The 19,282-nt window shown below is 44.1% G+C and overlaps 1 protein-coding gene across 2 annotated transcripts in view; it reads right to left on the bottom strand.

Moving 5' to 3' along the window:
* Epg5 (ectopic P-granules autophagy protein 5) overlaps nucleotides 1–19,282 on the bottom strand; it is a 474,230-nt gene that overhangs the window by 100,625 nt on the left and 354,323 nt on the right. For both annotated transcript variants that reach the window (XM_067119916.1, XM_067119917.1), the window contains one exon: nucleotides 80–243. In XM_067119916.1, the coding sequence (XP_066976017.1) occupies nucleotides 80–243 (164 nt within the window). The remainder of the gene's footprint in view (nucleotides 1–79; nucleotides 244–19,282) is intronic.

Here is a 19,282-nt window from a genome sequence, read left to right as displayed (position 1 = left end):
ACCTAGTTTGACTTATGTTTCTTATGAGGCAAAAAATACATATGTACTTACTGTATAACAGCTATATCAATGTACTTACTGTATAACAGCTATATCAACTGGGTTACGATCTGGTAGAGAAAGTACAATTCGTGGATCACAGCTCATTACCCACCAATTCACCACCCGCTGGTAGCTATCTCCATCTACAAGCCACCAATAGAAATTTTCAGAATCTAGAAGCAAGGTCTGAAGAAGGGTTGACTGAAAATAAGAATTACTTAAATTTAATTAATCTGCAAGTGGTTTTTTCACTACCCTTACTACACTACCTGATTTTCAAGCAAACAAGAAAGGGACTCAAAGCAAAGATTATGCATAACAGGAAAATATATTTATAGAAAAATGAAAAAAATCAAAGTAAATTACTTTAATTTTTTTTAATTTTTCTATGATTTTTCATAATTAAACAAACCAGAGTCTTTTTTATAAAGGAGTCCTCAGCATGAGATGGAATGGACAATGGACTTGGTAACAATGTCATTAACAAGTGGTTAAAGAGGGTGAGGGAGGGGGGACATACCAACTCAACTCCTTCCACCAGCTACTCTTCCTTCAACCACAGGGACAAAGCAGGGTGGTTCAAGTGGGACTTTAATAAAAGGCCTGGTTTTTATACCCAGGAAAAATACAAATTAATTTTAAAAATTTGTTACCTGTTCCTACGGATATACAAACCATCCCTTACTGTAGGTAAGAGGTCATCTCTAACAACTGACTGGAATCCTACCTGGAGCTGTCACTCTCCCAGTTGTGCATGCAGGTAGGGAATGCAATGATACTTATAACCTATTCAGTCTTGCATTTGGGATGACAGAGCAGTAGGGCCCTGGGTGTGAGTGAGACTGATCTGAGGAGAGAACTCATGGAAAAAGTTCAGACACCCAATAGGTTCCCTGTTAAGGAATTTAAGTTAGAGGGTGGTTAATTCTGGGTAATACCAAGTGATGAGTAGGACTGTTCATATCTAGATTATCAGATAACATGGTAGGAGCTCTTTGTACTCCTCCACTAACTTCACAACATTATCCCTCACCACCAAGCCCATGGACTTGCCCTGAGACACAATATCTTCCACAAAAGGCTCAGCCTCAAAGCCTTTCAAGTCCCCTTCTGTTACAGTATCTGGCCACAGTTTCCTCAAGGCACAGTTCTCTGTCCTGTAAGAAACATCCCCAGAGGCTTTGTCTTTGAGCTTATGCAAAGGAGGATGTTGAAGTGGTTCTTCCAGAATTTCCTAAAATCAGCTCTGCATCAGAGGTCATTTCAAGGCACCTCCCGAATTGCGCTTTGGTGTAGTTCCTTGAAATCTGAGATGACCTGCTGGCCCATGGGCTAGAAGAGAGGAGTCATGTTAGGGGGCAAGAACTTCACCTTTATACAGTTAGCTCCTGCAGCAACTCAGCCTCCAAGCCTGGAGGATGAGCAGGAGCACTGTTCCTTACTAGAACAACCTTCAGAAGTAAAGTTTCCCCTAAAGGTATTTCTGATAGTAGGGCCAGCCATTTCATTCATCCCCTCAATAATAAAAACTTCCCAGTTACCCAGACCTTACTATTGGCACCCTGCATCACATTTAATTTGTTATTCATCACAATATTTTCCTTAAAAACCCTCAGGTTTTCTGAATGACAGACAAGCAAAGGCTTTAGTTGAAGTCTCCCACTTGAAGGCAAATGACTTAACCTGCCCCCTTACTAGCTTGTGTCCTGGCAGTGGCTTCTTCTCTTGAGCGACTGAGGTCCTGTTTGGCATTTTCTTTCAAAACAGGCCTGGTTCACCACCAGTGAACATTTAATAACAAAATCTTCAGTCTTTTTTTACTGACTGAACTCTCTAGCACATTTCTCTGCAGCATCTTTGTCTGAACTGGCAGCCTCCTCATGCCTTACCACATTGTGTGTGACACTTCTCTTCTTGAATTGCTCAAAATGACAATTGTCTTCGAATTCCTGAGTACTTACTGTATTAGCACTCATTCCTGGGTTGGTTTTCAAGAGATCAGCATGCAACTCTCTTGCCTTTTCACATAAGATGGCCTCAGCAACATTATCACTGACTAACTGCTTCTCATTTATCAAAATTAACTACAATTTCTCAACCCCTTCAACTCTTCAGGACCTTTGTTTTATAACAGATTTCACTCCCTTAGCAACATCAGCTGCTTTGGTGGTCTCTTCACATATTTTATAGTAGAAATTGTTTGTTTGGCCACCCCCCACATGCCTTCACCAGATTAGCCACTCAGATACCACTTTCCTGTTTTAATATCCTTTCCTTTTGAATCTTTATAGATATTCTCTCCCTCTCTCTGTCTTGCTGGCATCTCTAGCCTTCTTAGAAGCCATGATGACTTATGTACAATACAGTTACTGAGCACTGAATAGTTTAGGAGAGATATACATTGAGCAAGTCATGTGTAAACTGAAATTTTCCCTTTGTTTCAGCTGGGAACTGCCCACAGGACACAATTCCATACACTTTCTAGCCTGTTGTCTTTGTCCATCCTTAAACAGGGCAAACATCCATTAATGCAGGGGATTTTTCCTCAGAAAAATGTCCTTTAACAGAGGTATGACTGTGTGGGTAGTCTACAGTGCTTGGGTGAACATTAGCTCACCAGATACTTCAACTTTGCATATATAAGTATTCCCTTAATTATCTGCATCTGCCCTATCCGTAACTCGATACTATCCACAAGAAAACAAGATATTTGTAATATATACAATCCATAAAAATTTATAAACCCACGCTCCAATGATTGGCAACATCGTACGGGCATAAAAGTGTTGGCAATACTTCTTACAGGCATAAACAAGCTGAGTAATGCTGCTCATTAGCATAAGCATGCAGAGAAAGGGTTTTATGGGGGGGAGGGAAGGAGTTTTCTAGGTGGGGAGGGTAAGAAGGTCTTGTGGGATGGGGGAGAGGGGTAGGTGGGAGTTTGAATTCTTGAAAGCTTTCACAGTTGCTAAAAATACTTTAAGGTTTTTTTCACAATTTATTAAAAGAAAATTACCTTGTTATAAAATAATCATGCACAATGCAAAAGAGAGAGAGAGAGAGAGAGAGAGAGAGAGAGAGAGAGAGAGAGAGAGAGAGAGAGAGAGAGAGAGAGAGAGAAAAGCATTTAAGAAACTCCTCTCATAACTATAGCTCACACACAGACACCTTCCCTCTCTCCTCTGTCATTTCTCATTTACTATTTCTTGGTATTCTGTCATACTTTCCACTATATAACAGCAGTTCTCAGTCTTTTTTTAGTGATGGCACCCTAACTAATGCAATCATTACCATGGCACCCCTTCTTCCCCATCCCACCATATCACACGAATTAACTTCTTATTTGATGAATAAAATTATTATCCATACTCAAACCAAAATCAGCACACCGTACATGTAGAAATATACTGTACAGTACAAACAAAGAGCATATTCAGTCATAATGGAATGTAATAAATATAATTGTATTAGTTAGTACAGTGGTACCTCATTTGTCAAACGTTTTTCATGTCAAACAATCCGTTTTTCGATTGAAATTTTCAAAGGAATTTTGTGTCGTTTCTTGAACAAATATACTTAGACCTGGCCGATTTTCTTGTTTATACTTGCACTCGATGGCCTACCACGTCCTATGAGGAAAAACTGTATTAACATGATTTTTCCTTTACAATATAGTTTAATGATAACCATATTCACCAAAATAAATAAAAGAATGAAGCATTTCACAATAGAGATGAACAAAATCATATGTCACTGCAGTGATGCTCAGCTGACTTGAGATAGAGGGAGGGAGCTTTTATACTGTTAAGGAGAGAAGGAGAAGAGATGGTAAAAACATTACTGCATGTATGTACAAGCAGTAACAATTCATATAAAAAAATAAAAGAAGGGAATTTCACAATAAATTTAACATAATGGTACAATATAAAAATCATATGCAATACAGTAACAATAAAAAATCAAAAGAGAGTCTTACTTGAGAGGGAGAGGATTGTTGGTTATTGGGTGGGAGATGGGGGTCCGCTTCCCACTGACTTCCCAGCTGGGCCTGGGCTTGGATTAATTTTCTCTTTCATTACATGTTGTGAAAAAATTGGATCTGTTTTTTCCCGACAATCCTTCACAACATTCAGGATATGTGAACAGAAGGGAGAAGCAGGCGGTCGAGTTTGTGGTTCTCAATTGTCTATAAGTATGTTCAGTTTGACTGAACAGGCAGCTATGTGAATATTAAAAGGGCTCTTTTTAATGCTTAAAAATAAAATTTGGATGAACTGACCAATGTAGAATCTTTGAGTGGCAATGCAAAATGACGATGGACCATGCAGAAGTCCCCTCGACCTCTTCTCCCAGGGTACCACCAGAGGTAGGCTCGTGCAATCATAGTACCTCTAAGTCAAGAGCCGGTTTTTTTATAAAGAGTCCATGAGGTGTTCACCTCAAATCACTTTGTATTTTTGCCATTCAAGGCTTAGTATAGTTGATGTTCAGTCAAAATGTAGTCTGATAATTCAGAAATAAGATTCAGGTGAAATTGTAACTTTCTGAGACTGGTCATGGGTTTTACAGGTTTTGAGAAACTTTTTTTTTTTTGAAGTTGTGTGCCTTGTAGCCGACCACATGGTCCTTAAGGTTGTACTTAAGCTTAATTTATGTTAAATTTTCCAAGTCTAGTTTTGTAATAAAACTGTAAAAAACCTGAGCGAATCTTACTGGATCTTCTGTTGGATGTTTGCAGATTTTTGCCCTTCAGGCCAAGTTATCCCAAGTCAACCAACATCTCGACTCAGAACTAGTGCATCGGAGGTAAAATTCCCGACACTACATTTAGCCCGTTTCTTTCACTCACACGATTCACCTAAATCACTTCCATTTGTCAAGGTAAAATACCTATTGAGTGACACTTGCTTTTTGCGATCTTTTAGCACTGTAAATGTAACCATCCCCACATCATGAAACACACTGACTCTGTGTTCAGCTTCTGTGCGCCTTGGATTGTTTATTGAAACGACTTCATTGTGAAAAGTTACTTGAACTCTCTTAACATTTCTTACCTGCATTCTTTACTTATTACTTATTTGTTTGTAAAATCCTCATGGTTCCTGGATTATAATTTTAAATTCTGCCATTTGCCAACAGTTGATGTGTTGTGGCATAATTAATCACCTTCTTGCACTCAAGATCCAAGTGTAAAAAACATGTCAACAATCATACACGAGTGGGGGATTGTTTTCACATCTGCCAGACACTGATTACTCCTCTCTCTCTCTCTCTCTCTCTCTCTCTCTCTCTCTCTCTAACATACACGCACTCAGACACACAATCGGACACACTCACACTATCGATTCCTTTGATTATCCTTGCAAAATGTGAGTAAAATTGATTTGTTCCGACACGATATACAAACCATCGGTCCTTTACATTAGGAATTACTTTCAGCAAAGCTGGAAACAGCCGTTGAACTTTCAAACAAGATGGTTAGGCAGTTAACTACCGTCCGGAAGGTGGGAGTCCCACCTGCCCAGATGTGAATATTCCAATTTGTTTTCGGCCGTCGGGCGCTGCAGACGTGTTTCCTGCTCTCTGCCCTGACTGCTGTTGAGGTTTTTTCCCGGTGGGATCTTTTTTTTGTTGTTTATTATCATGAATGTTGATAAACCTCACAAGCCCTCCTTCTCCCAGCATGTGTGTCCTGGGATAGGGGGTTAAGAAGTGCAATAGCTTCCAATCTAATGTTGACATGGACCCACATGCCCTTTGCTCCTCTTGCAGGGGGCATGTGTTCATGTAATTCACTTTGTTCAGAGTGTTGCTCCTGGTCTGCTGAGCAATGGGTGAAGTTTGAGGGGAGGAGACAGTACCAAAGGAAGCCTGCCAAGGCGTCATCTGAGGGTTATACGTCCCCAGATGACTCCCTTGTTGCTGACCCGTCAGGATCTTTCTCCCTCCCGGCAAGCTTCCCCTTCTTGCTGCCTCTCCTTCGGGCGAGGACTCCCCCTCGTCTTCTTCACTTGCTTCGTCAGGTATGGAAGGCCGCGGGGGAGCAGGCAATCAGGACATCCTCTCAGGGGCCTGTCCTCGCTCAGGGGGGGGGAGACTTTTTTCCCCAGCACGAGCAGAGACTCCCTCCTTTGACCCAACTTTGTCTTCAGGTTTGGCAGTGGAGACTTCTCTCGGTGGGCAGGTTCCAGGCCTTACCTCTACCTGGCATCCCATCTGTCTGGCATTCTTGTGATTACCCACACTGCAGCTACTGCCACCACATCAACAGTCACCATGGCTTCATTCGCTAAATAGCCAGTGACTGTCACCTCACACCTGGGTACCCAGGTATCAGCCGCGCCTGCCTCTCATCATGCCATGCTGCTGCTGCCTGGCTTCCTGGCCCCACTGTCCCTGCCTGGCTCCTCCAGTATGGTAACCAGTATGCCCTACATCACAGTTCCTGCTCCTGCCAACTGACGCTCGTTCCCCACTCCAGTCCTGGCTCCTGACTTACCTGGCTCTCGACTCGGTCTGGCTCCTGTTCCTGCTCCACCTGTGCTGACCACCCATGTCTCAGCTCCTGGCTTGCCTGGCTCCTGCACTGCTCCACCTGCCCCGGTCACTGCTGGTCCAATCACTGATATCTCTGCTGCTCAGATTGCTCCTGCTTCCCTGGTCCCCCTGGCTGCTCCTGCATCTTCTGCTGCTCCCTCCTGGATGGGGGACCTGACCGCCATCCTGAAGAAGATGACGAAGAAGAAGTCGAAGAAGAGATCTTGGAAGGTGTCGTTGTCTTAATCTTTGTCATCTGCTCCTCTTCCTCCTCTTCTTCTTCTTCTGAGGCTCGTTGGCTGAAGAAGAAGGCGGTCTCCCCCAGCCCCGAAGTCTCATCCTGAGACTTCTAAGGGACTGCCTCCTTCCACAGGGAAGGCAGTGGGATCTCCTGTCGGCTCTTCCCGGCCCACGGGCGAGGGAACCGATTCGTTGACCCCCGGCTCAGTCGTCTCGAGAGCTCAGGGCATGCAGACCTCGGTTTGCACTCCCGTTGCTGTGCCAAAAAAGTCCGCTTCTAAGGCTGGCACTGTGTCGGACACTCGTTCGCAAGCGGCACAGAGTACCCCTGACTGGTACTGGAGAGACCTCTCTCCATACCGACACAGGCACAGGACAAGAGAAAGAGCCTGGACATGCAGGTGTCTCGACTCTTCCTGCTGGCACTTCCACGAGTGCCAAACAAGGTTCCTGAGAAGGTGCTTTGGCCTCGAGTCCGAACACCTGGCGAGACAGAGAAGAGGTCCTCTGCTCAGTCTTCTTGCGAGGTTTTGGCAACAAAGAAAACTGGGGCCCATCTAGAGGACAGTGCAAGTTCTCGCCAGCCAGCTGCGCATTCGCCTCCGTGGTGGCCAACCTGGCTCGGTGGAGTCGAGCACTCGGCTCAACTCACGTGAACCACTCCTCTCTCCTTGGGACAACGCTTTGCCAAGGCAAAAGCATTCTCCTCGACCCGAATTGCTGTCATCACCATGGGTTGGTGACCGCTCTTGGCCCACTGCCCCTGCTGGTTCCGCAAGCAAGACCGGCGGGGGTGCCCGATCCTCCTCGCCTGTCCCCTCAACTTCCTGGGGTTCCCCTAGGAGGTGCAAGTTAGACAGGAGGAACTCTGTTGAGTCATCTCCTTGGAGTTTGACTACAAAGGCTTACGCTCCTGGCTCGATTCTCGGATCGACCAGATCGTACACCCACGTAGTGCAAGAAGGGTCCCAGGGGTCTGCTGAGGTTCTCTCTCCTGCGGGGAGAGTAGATCCGGAGGACTGCGCCCTGGAAGGACTCAAGGATCCTCCTCCCAAGGACGCAGACACCCCGAGATACAGAGGACCTTCGCAGAGGTTATTGCGCTGATTTGTCAGCACAACAACCTCGGGGAAGGGACCGTGGCTTCGTCTGTGGATCGTCCTTCGTGCCTTGAATCCTTCTCGGGTCCGAAGAAGAACCCAAGGTTCCAGTGGGGCTGCTGTGGTCCACGCTTGCTGAGGGGGTTCTCGACCAAGTGAATAGTCTTGTGTCTGGGCAAGACAATTTGCTTACTGTGGAGGGTGTCTCCCTTTCCCAGCAAGAGGCAGCAACCCCGGAAGCCACTGCCATGGTGGCTCTCCAGCAGTCTCCTGGTTGGATCTGTGGTTGTTCACAGTACCCAAAGTGGCTGCCTCCTTGGGCACTATCATACCTGGGGAGGACTCCGCTTTCGGGAAACTGTGCCAGTCTGGAGGTAGAGTCACCTCCTACCTCATCCAACAGATGGCAAACCTGTGGGCCATCCTGGTTCTCAAGCGAAGAGACGCTGTTCTTTCTCGCTTTGCCAGGTCTGTTAAATGCTGCGGTGGACAAGCGTTGGGCCAATGACAGTGACCACCTTGTCCACCAGGCAGTGGCTAAGACCTTAGGGTCTTTGCGCTCCACTGCAGCCTGGCCTTCAGGCCAGGCTAGCACTTCCTCAGCCCCTAAGAAGTCCTTGACTTCGAAGGGATCCTGTGGGAACACCCAGCCTTCTTCTTCCTCTGGAAAGGGTGGGCATTCGCGCCTCTTTCAGCTCACTTTCCAGTCTGGTAAAGGGGGGGAAAGGGGAAACGCTAGGGGTGGCATTCCCCCCAACTGCCGCCGAAGGTGGAGGGGTGCCTATCGAGCCATTGGGCCACACGACAGTGATAAGGAGCCGAGACCTGGATAGTGGATGTCCCTCAGGAGGGATATCTACTACCCTTCGAGTCTCGGCTACCCCTCAGCATCACACCGGTCCATCTCCACACTTACATTCCTGGATCGCCGAAGGACATCACATTAATGCAAGAAATGCAGGCCATGCTGAGCAAGGGTGGTGCAGAAGTCGTGTTGAATCGGTCCCCAGGCTTTTACAGCTGGATCTTTCTCGTAGAGAAAACCTCAGGGGGTTGGCAACTCTCTCACCTAAACCATTTCGCTCTCCAGACTCAGTTCATGAAGGAGACAGCGCAACCATGCTCGTCTCCATCAGGGAGAACGACTTCACACTTACGGTGGACTTGAAGGATGCATATTTTAAAATACCTATTCATCCGTCCTCTTGCAAGTACCTTCGTTTTATCCTTGGGGAGAGGTCTTCCAATTCAGGGCACTCTGTTTCGGGCTCCGACCGCTCGCCAGGTGTTCACAAGAGTATTCACTCTGGTGTCAGCTTGGGCCCATTCGCACGGGATACATCTGCTGAGGCATCTCAACGACTGGCTGGTCCTGGCGAGCTACCGCTCTCAGTTGCTACAGGATGGATCGGCTTGAGTTTTGCTGCAATCTTGGGATCATAGTAAATCTCGAGAAGTCAGATCTCAACCCCAAGCAGAGGATAAAGTACCTGGGAATGCTGATAGATACGGTAGCAGTGAAAGCCTTTCCCTCAGACTCTCGTATCAGCAGGTTCAAAAAGGTGGCACCGCGGTTTCTGCCTCAGCAGGAACAACCAGCTCGGCGATAGCAAGTTGTCATTGGTCACCTGTTGCTGTTGAAGCTGGTCCCTCATGGGCGTCTTCACTTCAGTCTCTGCAGTGGAGACTGAAGGAGTTTTGGTCGCAGTCTCGAGACACCCATTCCTTTCTCATTCCTCTTTCCGAGGAGGTGAGAGAGGGCCTAGACTGGTGGTTGGATGGCAGGAACCTCTTAATAGGAGTATGTCTGCATACTCCCCCTCCAGACATGCTTCTGTTCTCAGATGCATCGACCGAGGGATGGGGCGAACACCTGAACGAGTCGCTGAATTTGGGAGTGTGGCACCGAGACAACAAGCACCTTCACATCAACATCCTGGAGCTCAAGGCAGCCTTCCTGGCTCTCCAAAAGTTCCAGGATCAAGTGATGGGACACTGTGGTACTGATGAGCGACAATACCACAGCAGTGGCATACGTCAACAAGCAGGGGGGTCTAGTGTCCCTCCTGCTTCACCAGTTAACAATGCAGGCACACGAGTGGGAGCTGGCTCACTCGGTAGAGCTGTCAGCCAGGTACATTCCAGGCAATAGGAATGTAGTGGCAGACAAGCTCAGCTGCCAGAATCAGGTGATCGGAACAGAGTGGTTCATTCACCCGAAGTTGCGGAAAGGTTGTTTGACCTTTGGGGGCGTCCAGTCATCAATCTACTCACCACCTGGCACAACAGAAACCTTCAGTTGTGCCGGACCCATGGGCCGCTGTGAAGGACATGTTCCAACATCTGTGGGACAATCTCTACGTCTACGTCTTTCCTCCGTTCTGTCTGATTCGCAGAGTGATCAGCCAAGTGATGACCCTGAATCTCAGGATGATTCTGGTAGCTCCCATGGTATCCTGACCTGCTAGCTCTCCTTTCTGAGGCACCGAGAGAGAGATCCCCCCTGGTACAACCTGCTGTGTCAACCCCACGTTGAGTGGTATCACCTGGCAGTGCAGTCCCTGTGTCTTCACGGCTGGTGGTTATCCACCATCTCCTGCGAGCAAGAGGTTTTTCATGTCGCACAGCAACGGAAACGGCTGGATACCTCAGACAATCCTCCGCAGTGGTATACCAAGGAAAGTGGTCCATCTTCTGTGGTTGGTGTTGTGGACAGAGTACAGTAAACCCTTGTATATGTGGGGGATGCATACCCCCCAGAAGAGTTAAAATCCGCAAATACTTAAAACCCCTCTAAAAACACTTAGAACTGCCTATTTTGATAGTTCAAACACAAAAAACCCTCTACAAATGCTTATACCTGAGTATTTTAATACTGTAGGTTTAGCATAAAAATTGCATATACTGTAGTCATGACAATATGAAAATACAGTAATTAGTGAATATTTCTCAGTGAAAAATACCGCAAATGAGCGAATTTTCCATGAATAATGTGCATATATGTTCCACAGAGAATTCCGCAAATAGGTGGGTCTGCGAATCGTGAGAACGCGAACACAGGGGGTTTACTATCTCTCCAGTCGGAGCTACTGTTCAGCAGGTCGCAGACTTGCTTGTCTTTCTTTACCAAGAGAAGCTTCTTTCCATTTCAGCAGTAAAAGGCTATTGGGCTGCATTCGGCCTAGTCTTACAGTTGAAAGGGGCAGATCTCTCCTCACCCTTCGAAATATGTCTACTGATGAGAAGCTTCAAGAGGCCTTGCCCACCCAGGGACCTCAGGCCCCCTGCGTGGGATGTGACTCTCATTCTAAGGAGCTTGGCTCATGCACCGTACAAGCCTTTACGAGAGTCGTCAGACAGGGATCTGACCCTCAAAACCATCTTCTTGCTTGGCCCCCTGGCATTGGCGAAGAGAGTTGGCGAACTCCACGGACTTTCCTTTGATGTTAGACACTTGAGGGGATGGGGATCAGTTATGCTCGATTTTGTCCTGGACTTCGTAGCGAAGACTCAGAACCCAACGGTCCCTGACACTCAGTTTGAGTGCTTCACGATCCCCTCCCTAGAGGATTTTGTTGGTAACGACCCAGATGAGATGCTACTGTGTCCTATTAGAGTGCTGTGGCACTACCTGAAGAGGACTTGCCATCTCTGGCCTGAGTGTTGACGACTTCGTTAGCGCTGGCTTGACTAAGAAAGAAGTGTCCAAGTACACTATTTCTTTCTGGCTTCATGAGATGATAAGGAGAGCGTACTCTGCTGCTGGAGAAGACGACACTGGTACGCTTCACCCCACAGCTCACGAAGTCCACAGCATTGGTCCGTCCTTCTCACATTCTGGAAGAACCTGTTGGTCCCACAGGTCTTGAAGGCGGGGGTGTGGTCCCAACAGACACCTTCACTTCCTTCTACCTTCGGGATATTGCCCACAAGTCCTTGGACACTTTTTTCTTGGGTCCTGTGGTGGCTGCTAAACAAATTGTGTAGCTTACCCAGCTCCTCTAACAGGACAGGTTGCATCTCGCCTAAGATGTGCAGTTGTGGATGGGAGAATGAATGTGGAGTGACTGGCATCTCTTCCTTCTCTTCATCTCAGCTCTCTTCCTACGGGCAGGGAGTGGACGTGCCATTACATGCTGGATCTGGCAGTCGATGCAAGTACGCACTCAACTAGAGCTTCTGTTATATTTCCTTTCAGGATCATAGAAGCAAACCCGCTCCTTCCCACTGCAAGGGAAGGAAGGAGATCATGACAATAAGACAAACCTAAAGCTTGTATTTGCCTTAATGTCACGGACTATCAAGGTTCTTCCTAGCTTACTTTGCTTGAACTGACGTTTCCTCATTCATGCAAAGGGACCCAGAAGTCTGACAATTGATCTCGCGCTTCTTACAACCCAATCATTTTGTCAGAGGCAGTTTTCCCTTCTTCACTCTATTGACCAGGAAGGGAACACAAGGTGTAGCGAACTCCAGTCAGTTCATAGAGACTCACTCAGATACCTCCCTCCAACCAGTGAGTCTTCCTAATGTAAAGCACCGAAGGTTTGTATATCACGTCGGAACAAATCACAATTTTTTAAGTAAACTGTATTTTTCCTAACTATACAAACCTGAGGTCCTTTACATTACATTTCGTGCCCACCTCATGCCACCCCTCAATCTGACACTTGGGCTGAAAGGCAAATTGGAATGTTTACATCCAGGCAGGTGGCCTAACCATCTTGTTCGAAAGTTCAACAGCCATTTCCAGCTTCGCTGTAAATAATTCCAAATGTAAAGGACCTCAGGTTTGTATAGTTAGGAAAAATACAATTTACTTTAAAAAACTGTGATTTTGTTATCAACCTTTACCTACTGCGACCATTTTGGTTTCCTCGAGGGGCTCCTGTCTCTCCTCCCTCAATTCCAGCCCACCGAGCACCATTTTCACCAAATTTTTAGAAAATTTTACTTTGTATAACATACTGTTTTATTACTTTACACTCTTAATTTAATTTTTGAACACATTAATAACAGTAAACATTTTTAAAAGGGGGACTTTTTGGGTGGGCTGGAACAAATTACCCTGATTCTCTTTATTTCTTATGGGGAAATTTATTTAATATGTTGAACAAATCGCATTTCAACCAACCTTCTGGAACGGATTAAGTTCGAAGATTGAGGTACTACTGTAAATATAAAGCATTAAATATTTACCAAAAGTTTTAAACAGATGAAAGACCGCCTAAGCTTTAGTAGCTTACAATGTGTTTCAGATGATGTCAAGATTTAATAGACCTTTTGTACGCCATAAACAATAAATAATAAAGCGGAGGTACCAAAATGTAATATAAAATGGCAGCCACTGTTCAGTATAAAATCAGCATGTGTATATGGACACTACCCTACTTACGAGTGAGTTACATTTCGAACGGCTGTTCGTATCTTGATTTGTTTGTAAGTGCATAATTTTTGTTGATGTTTACATTCAAGTTTTGCTCTGGGCACCCATTCTGCTAGTAAGAATTTTTGCAAAGAACATGATGAAGAAGAAGAACCTGTTCCTTTAACCTCTTCCCTGATTATCTACAGTATATATTCTTGTGATCAACTGTCGAGAATTTATACTCTGGTTCACTGCCTGCTGTTCTGAGTTAAAATACCAAGTCAACAGACTGTGGCACCGAACCAGCACAACAAAGTGGCGACTACACAAAACACAAGTCCATTTTCAGATTTTACTACTAAAGTAAACTATACAGTGGACCCCCCATATTCACAGGGATGCGTACCAGACCCCACCCCGGAATAGTTAAAATCTGTGAATGCTTAAAACACCCTCTAAAAATGCTTAGAACTGCCTATCTTGAAAGTTCAAACACCAAATGTATACCCAAAAATATTATCCTACATCAAATATACCTTAAACTATTATCCTATTACTGTACAGTATTAAACTTTGAAATGATATATTTGAAACAATTAACAAGTGGGGAGAGAAACCATCCCAAAATCTCTGAGGAATGCTTAGTGAGCTTCTGACGCGTTTCCTCATTAAGTAAAGACGGTGTCAGACTTTTTTAAAGCATGGGACCATGTGACCAGACATAGCATGTACATCCACCGGAAGTATCCAGGTTCCGGTGAGGATGTGTGTTTCTATGTGTCTTTTGGGGCGGGGTCCCGAGAAGTGATGGGATGAAATGGGGGTAAGAGATTCATTGCAAGACCAACCTAGAACTTGACTGCAGGTCTCAAAAGTTAAGAGACCTGTGTGTGTGTAGTGCTCAATACTTGAACTGATTGGTACACTGTGGTTTGGAGGTAAGGAGCACATCTATTTACCAAACTGTAGATTGTTTTCTCCATTTTTATAATCTGTATTTTGTTTTTTAGTAACGTGGGTGGAATCCCCATTGTTGCATTTTTTTGTGTTTCCTCCATTTCTATAATCTGTATTTTGTTCTTAAGTAATGTGGGAGGAATTCCCATTGTTTTGGATTTTTGTATTTTGGGAAACTAAAAGATCTTGCCTGTCTTCTTCAGATGTTTCGCGGAGTAAAGAGGTCGAGAATGCACTCAATGGGGGATGAAATAGACTCTGACCTATTTTTTTGACCTGTGCAAGTTATAGAATATGACCAAGTTTCAGGATAGATTTTGGGAAAATGAATGAGATCTAATATTTTAAACCTTTGTTCATTTCTTGCAATCGAGCTTTGTCAAGATTGACTCACATTTTAATATTTTCCTTGCCATTAGTCATGTTAAATTTGATTAAATAAATTATTTTGGGTAAAGCGTGTAGTCCTATGAGAGAGAGAGAGAGAGAGAGAGAGAGAGAGAGAGAGAGAGAGAGAGAGAGAGAGAGAGAGAGAGAGAGAGAATGCTTTCTTTTACAGGGGAAACATTGGTATGTGCATAAATCACAAGAGAGAGAGAGAGAGAGAGAGAGAGAGAGAGAACAAAAATACGTATGTACATCAAAAAAACTTTAATACTACATACATATTAAGATTACTTACGTAAATCATACAGGTACTCACCAGTGATGAATGTTGATTAAAGATTATGATGATGAATTAGCTATGAAGATATGACTGCACAGCAAAACAGAGGAGTTACATCTCCTCTGAAGGTGCCTCTTCACCTTCAGGAGGCCCTCTCCAGGTGCTTCGGGAGCGACTACTTCATGCAATTGGGGAGGCACTTCTTCAGGTGCTTCAAGAGGCACTACTTCAGGTAATTGGGGAGGCACTTCTTCAGGGGTTTGAGGAGGCTTTGGAGGGTCCTTCGTACATTTAATAAACATAGTGATAGGCAGCTGCTGTTGCTGCTGCTTCATGCTGATGAGAGCTTGATTATAGGGCTCCAATGCCGAATCAAGGATATTTGAAAACTTTAAGAAGCATTCCATATATGGATCCCATGTTGAAACCACCTCCTGCATCTCCTTAATCATACTCTTAATTTGGGACAGATGTTCCAAAGTCAGGCCTTCCTCCTCCTCACCTGAAACTGGTGTGTCTTCTTCCTCGCTGGCAGACTTCATCAGCTCTTCCAAATCCTGGTCTGTCATGAGTTCACACTGGGCATCAGCAAGGGTGCTGACCTCATCCTCGGTGATGTACTTGAAACCTTCTCCACCTAGAATCCTCGCCAACTGGACCGCCTTTCCAATGGCCGAACGTTGAATTTCTTCAGGAGAGAGGCCCTTATAATTAAGCACAGACTCTGGCCACAACTTATCCAGCATGTGTTCAAGGTCTTCATTTCCTTCAACGTTCGGTTGATGATAGACAAGTGTGCTAATTGTGAATTTACGCCAATAATCTTTCAGCGTAAATTCACTGTCAGTGTCCACTGTATACAAGGTGCTGGAGGGAGTTCCAGGTGTAGAGTGCCTTGAAGGCATGGATCACCCCCTGGTCCATAGGCTGGAGGAGAAAGGTGGTGTTGGCAGGGAGGAACTCGAGCTGGACTCCTTGGTAAGAAAGATCGAGAGGGTGGCCACCATCAGCAACACCTTGAACTCCATGCCCAAGTTGCTCAGGTATTGCCTAACTTGAGGGATGAAGCTGTGATGGAACCAGTAATCCATAAGGCTTCAGTGATCCAGACATTGGGGTTATTAATCCAGAACACAAGCAGCAACACCTTGTTCTAATTTTTGAGGGCCCTATCCTTCTGGGCTTTAAATCCAGAGGCAGGGCCAGATTTAAAAATTGGGGGGCCCGGGGCACTTATGTTTAGGGAGGCCCCCCTTCCCATAAAGAAATTGAATTATCTACAAAGAAGAAAGTTTTATTAATTTTTTTAAACGAGGAAATGGGTAAGGTAAGGTTTTCAATAAAGTTTTTTTATCAATTCTTACAATTTCATAGACTAAGAATAACTTTAGCCACATTACTCAGTTTATATTATATGGCAAATTACTATAAGGATTTGTGATCAAGAAAAGGCATGGATTATTATGGTGCATATTTTTCTTCAATTTGTTCAAATTAGTTAATTTTTTTTACAGTGCCTACAAAAATTCCCTCCTTCTACATCTTACCTCAGTAAATTCTTTGACTAAATCATCAAAATGTATATTTTTTATAACACTACTTTCTACATCTAACAAACATAAAGCACTTAACCTTTCATCAGTCATTGAGGTCCTAAGATGATATTTTATTGGTGCCAATTTGCTAAGGGCTACATTAACATTTGGACAGGTATCAGCAAGCTCTTCATCATGTAACAAAATTACCTGTTGGAATGGAGTGGCAAAAGCTGCAAATTGGATAATTTCCTCAGCAAACACACTACTGCCACTGAAGTCTTTAGGAAAAGCACTGACAAATTTCTCAACCTCTGTTTTTATCTCAGCATCAGATAAAGTACATAAACTGACTACTACTTTGAATCTGTCATACACCAATTGGTATGCTACCCTCTGTTGTTGTAAGGCAACAAACAATTGATCTAAAATGACATTGAAAGTTTCACATCTGAATTTTTCTCTGGGGGAAAATCTACTTCCTCTGAGGCTGAAGTTGTGTTTGTATCATACAGCTTATTTCTCTTTCTTGGCCTTTCTTTAGTTGATTTATATTCTGTGTTGCCACATAAATTCTTGGCCTCTAGCTCCAGCTCTTCACACCTTTCTCTAAGTGATTTTAGAAACCTTGAGAGAATCCATAAGATCAACTGCTTTTTTCAAGTCAGCATCAATGCCTTGGAAAGCTTTACTCGTTTTGTTGAACCGTACAAGTATTGTATTCCAGATCTTGCCATCAAAGCTGTCTCAAGACTGTTCATTTTGTCGCCCAGTATTCAAGCTTCATGTCTCACTTCAGGTGCATGCTCAGAGCCATTTTCAATATCTCTTAGAACATTTAAAATAGAGTTGTATCGAGCTACAAGGGCTTCAGTAGCATCAGCTCTTGCTGACCAACAAGTGTCTGAAAGAGACTTCAAAGTTAGTACTTGTTTCTTTCCAGCCAAAGACTTCATTAGATTTGCCCATCATTGTGTAGATGTAGAAAAAAAGGTGTATAAGCTCTGTGTAAAGCCAAAATAACTAACTGCTCCTACACAGCAACGGGCTGCTGCCTGTCCTATAAGATTGAGTGAGTGATCAACACAAGGAATATAAAATGCTGCTGAGTTTATATTTTTAAGTCTGGCCTTCATTCCTGTATAGCAACCTGACATATTGCTGGCATTGTCGTGGGACTGTCCTCTGCAGTCATCAAAATTAATATCATCTTTTTCAAAACGTTCTAGCAGAGATGCAGCTAGTGCTTCAGCCTTGTGAGAGCCAGGTTGCAAGAAAGTTTAAAATCTTTGTACCGGCTTACCAGAAACGACATATCCCACAATGACTGCTAGCTGGTCAACATGAGAGAGGTCTGGTGTTGAATCCACAAATACTGAAAAATACTTGGCAGTTTTAAGTTTTGTCACAATATAATTTCTAACATATTTTGCTGTCAAAAGGATACTTTCCTCATAGACTGTTGGTGATAAATATGACTGCTTACCACTTCCAGGGTTGCCAAATTCTTTAAGGTGTTCCATGAGAAATGGATCAAATTGTGCAATAAGTTCTATAATTCCTAAAAAGTTCCCATTATGCTTGGATCCTAGGATCTCTTCATTACCCCTATATGCCAGGCCTCTCTCAGCTAAAAATAATGTCGCTGCCACAACAAGGCGCAATACTTCAGTCCAATACTTCTTGTTTTCATGCACTTGTTATTCCAACTGCCTGTCAACACGAGAGGACTCTTTACATCTAAGATTAAATTTTAGCACTGAATCTCTGTGAGTCTGTTTTTTATCATGAATTTTCATTTTGTCTCTTGCCTTCTTCCCAAAGATTAAAGCCATCTTTGTTTGAAAACCTGTCGTGTCTGCTAGACATCAGTGTACAGTAAAAACTCAGCGTTTATTTGAAGACTGAGCCGCTGGGGCGGGGTTGCCGCAAGCTTCGCAGCTCAGTCAGCCTTTAACTTTGCACCACCACCAGAGCAAATTCCAAATTGACAGCCACTTAAAAATTAGTCATGATGGTCGATGGATTACCTAAAACCTAATTATAATCAAAATACTATTAAGTTTTACTTTAATTCATTTTAGAGTAAAATTTTCATTTCCATAAAATTTGCGTTGCATTACAAAATGTTTGGCGGTTTCTACGCGCTTTGGCAACACAGTGTTAGGGTAACAGTCACTGTATGCCACGATCTTGTATGCAAAATCTGGATGTTAGTAATTTTGAACTACAGGCTACAGCTTCAAATTTGGATCACAATAAAAATGATAATCACGCAGATTATGCTTCATCATACATTGGCATTTGTTTAAATGTCTGTTACTTTAACTTAACACCATTAATGGCACCTTTACATCATTAATCATTACAATTTCTGAAGAAAATAAAAAATAAATAAATAAATAAAATATTTCTCAGTATGTTACGGGGGTTCCTCTTGGTCACAACATTTTTTTTTTCCAACATCTTACTAATTTCCGAACTATCGTTTTTTTTTAGTCAGGGGGCCCCCTCCTCAGACAGGGGGGGCCTGGGGCAATTGCCCCCTATGCTCCTCTATTAATCCGGTCCTGTCCGGAAGCTTTGGCTTCGTCCTTCATGAGGTATGTCCGAGACAACATTTTCTTCCAAAACAAGCCAGTCTCGTCCATATTGAACACCTGTTCTGGATGGTAGCCCTTCTCCTGGATGATTTTCTTGAAGGTCTTGAGATATTTTGCAGGCCCTTCCATGTCTGCAGAAGCTGCTTCCTCATGCAAAGAAACAAACTGTAGGTGGAATGCCCCCTGCTGGCCTGAAAACCTTCAGGAGCTGACGATGGTCCTGCTTGTGGCTC

Source organism: Macrobrachium rosenbergii, chromosome 17 (assembly GCF_040412425.1).
Source record: "Macrobrachium rosenbergii isolate ZJJX-2024 chromosome 17, ASM4041242v1, whole genome shotgun sequence".
NCBI classification, from domain to species: domain Eukaryota; kingdom Metazoa; phylum Arthropoda; class Malacostraca; order Decapoda; family Palaemonidae; genus Macrobrachium; species Macrobrachium rosenbergii.
Note: the sequence above shows the minus strand (reverse complement) of the source record. Positions and strands in the feature narration are given on the sequence as shown.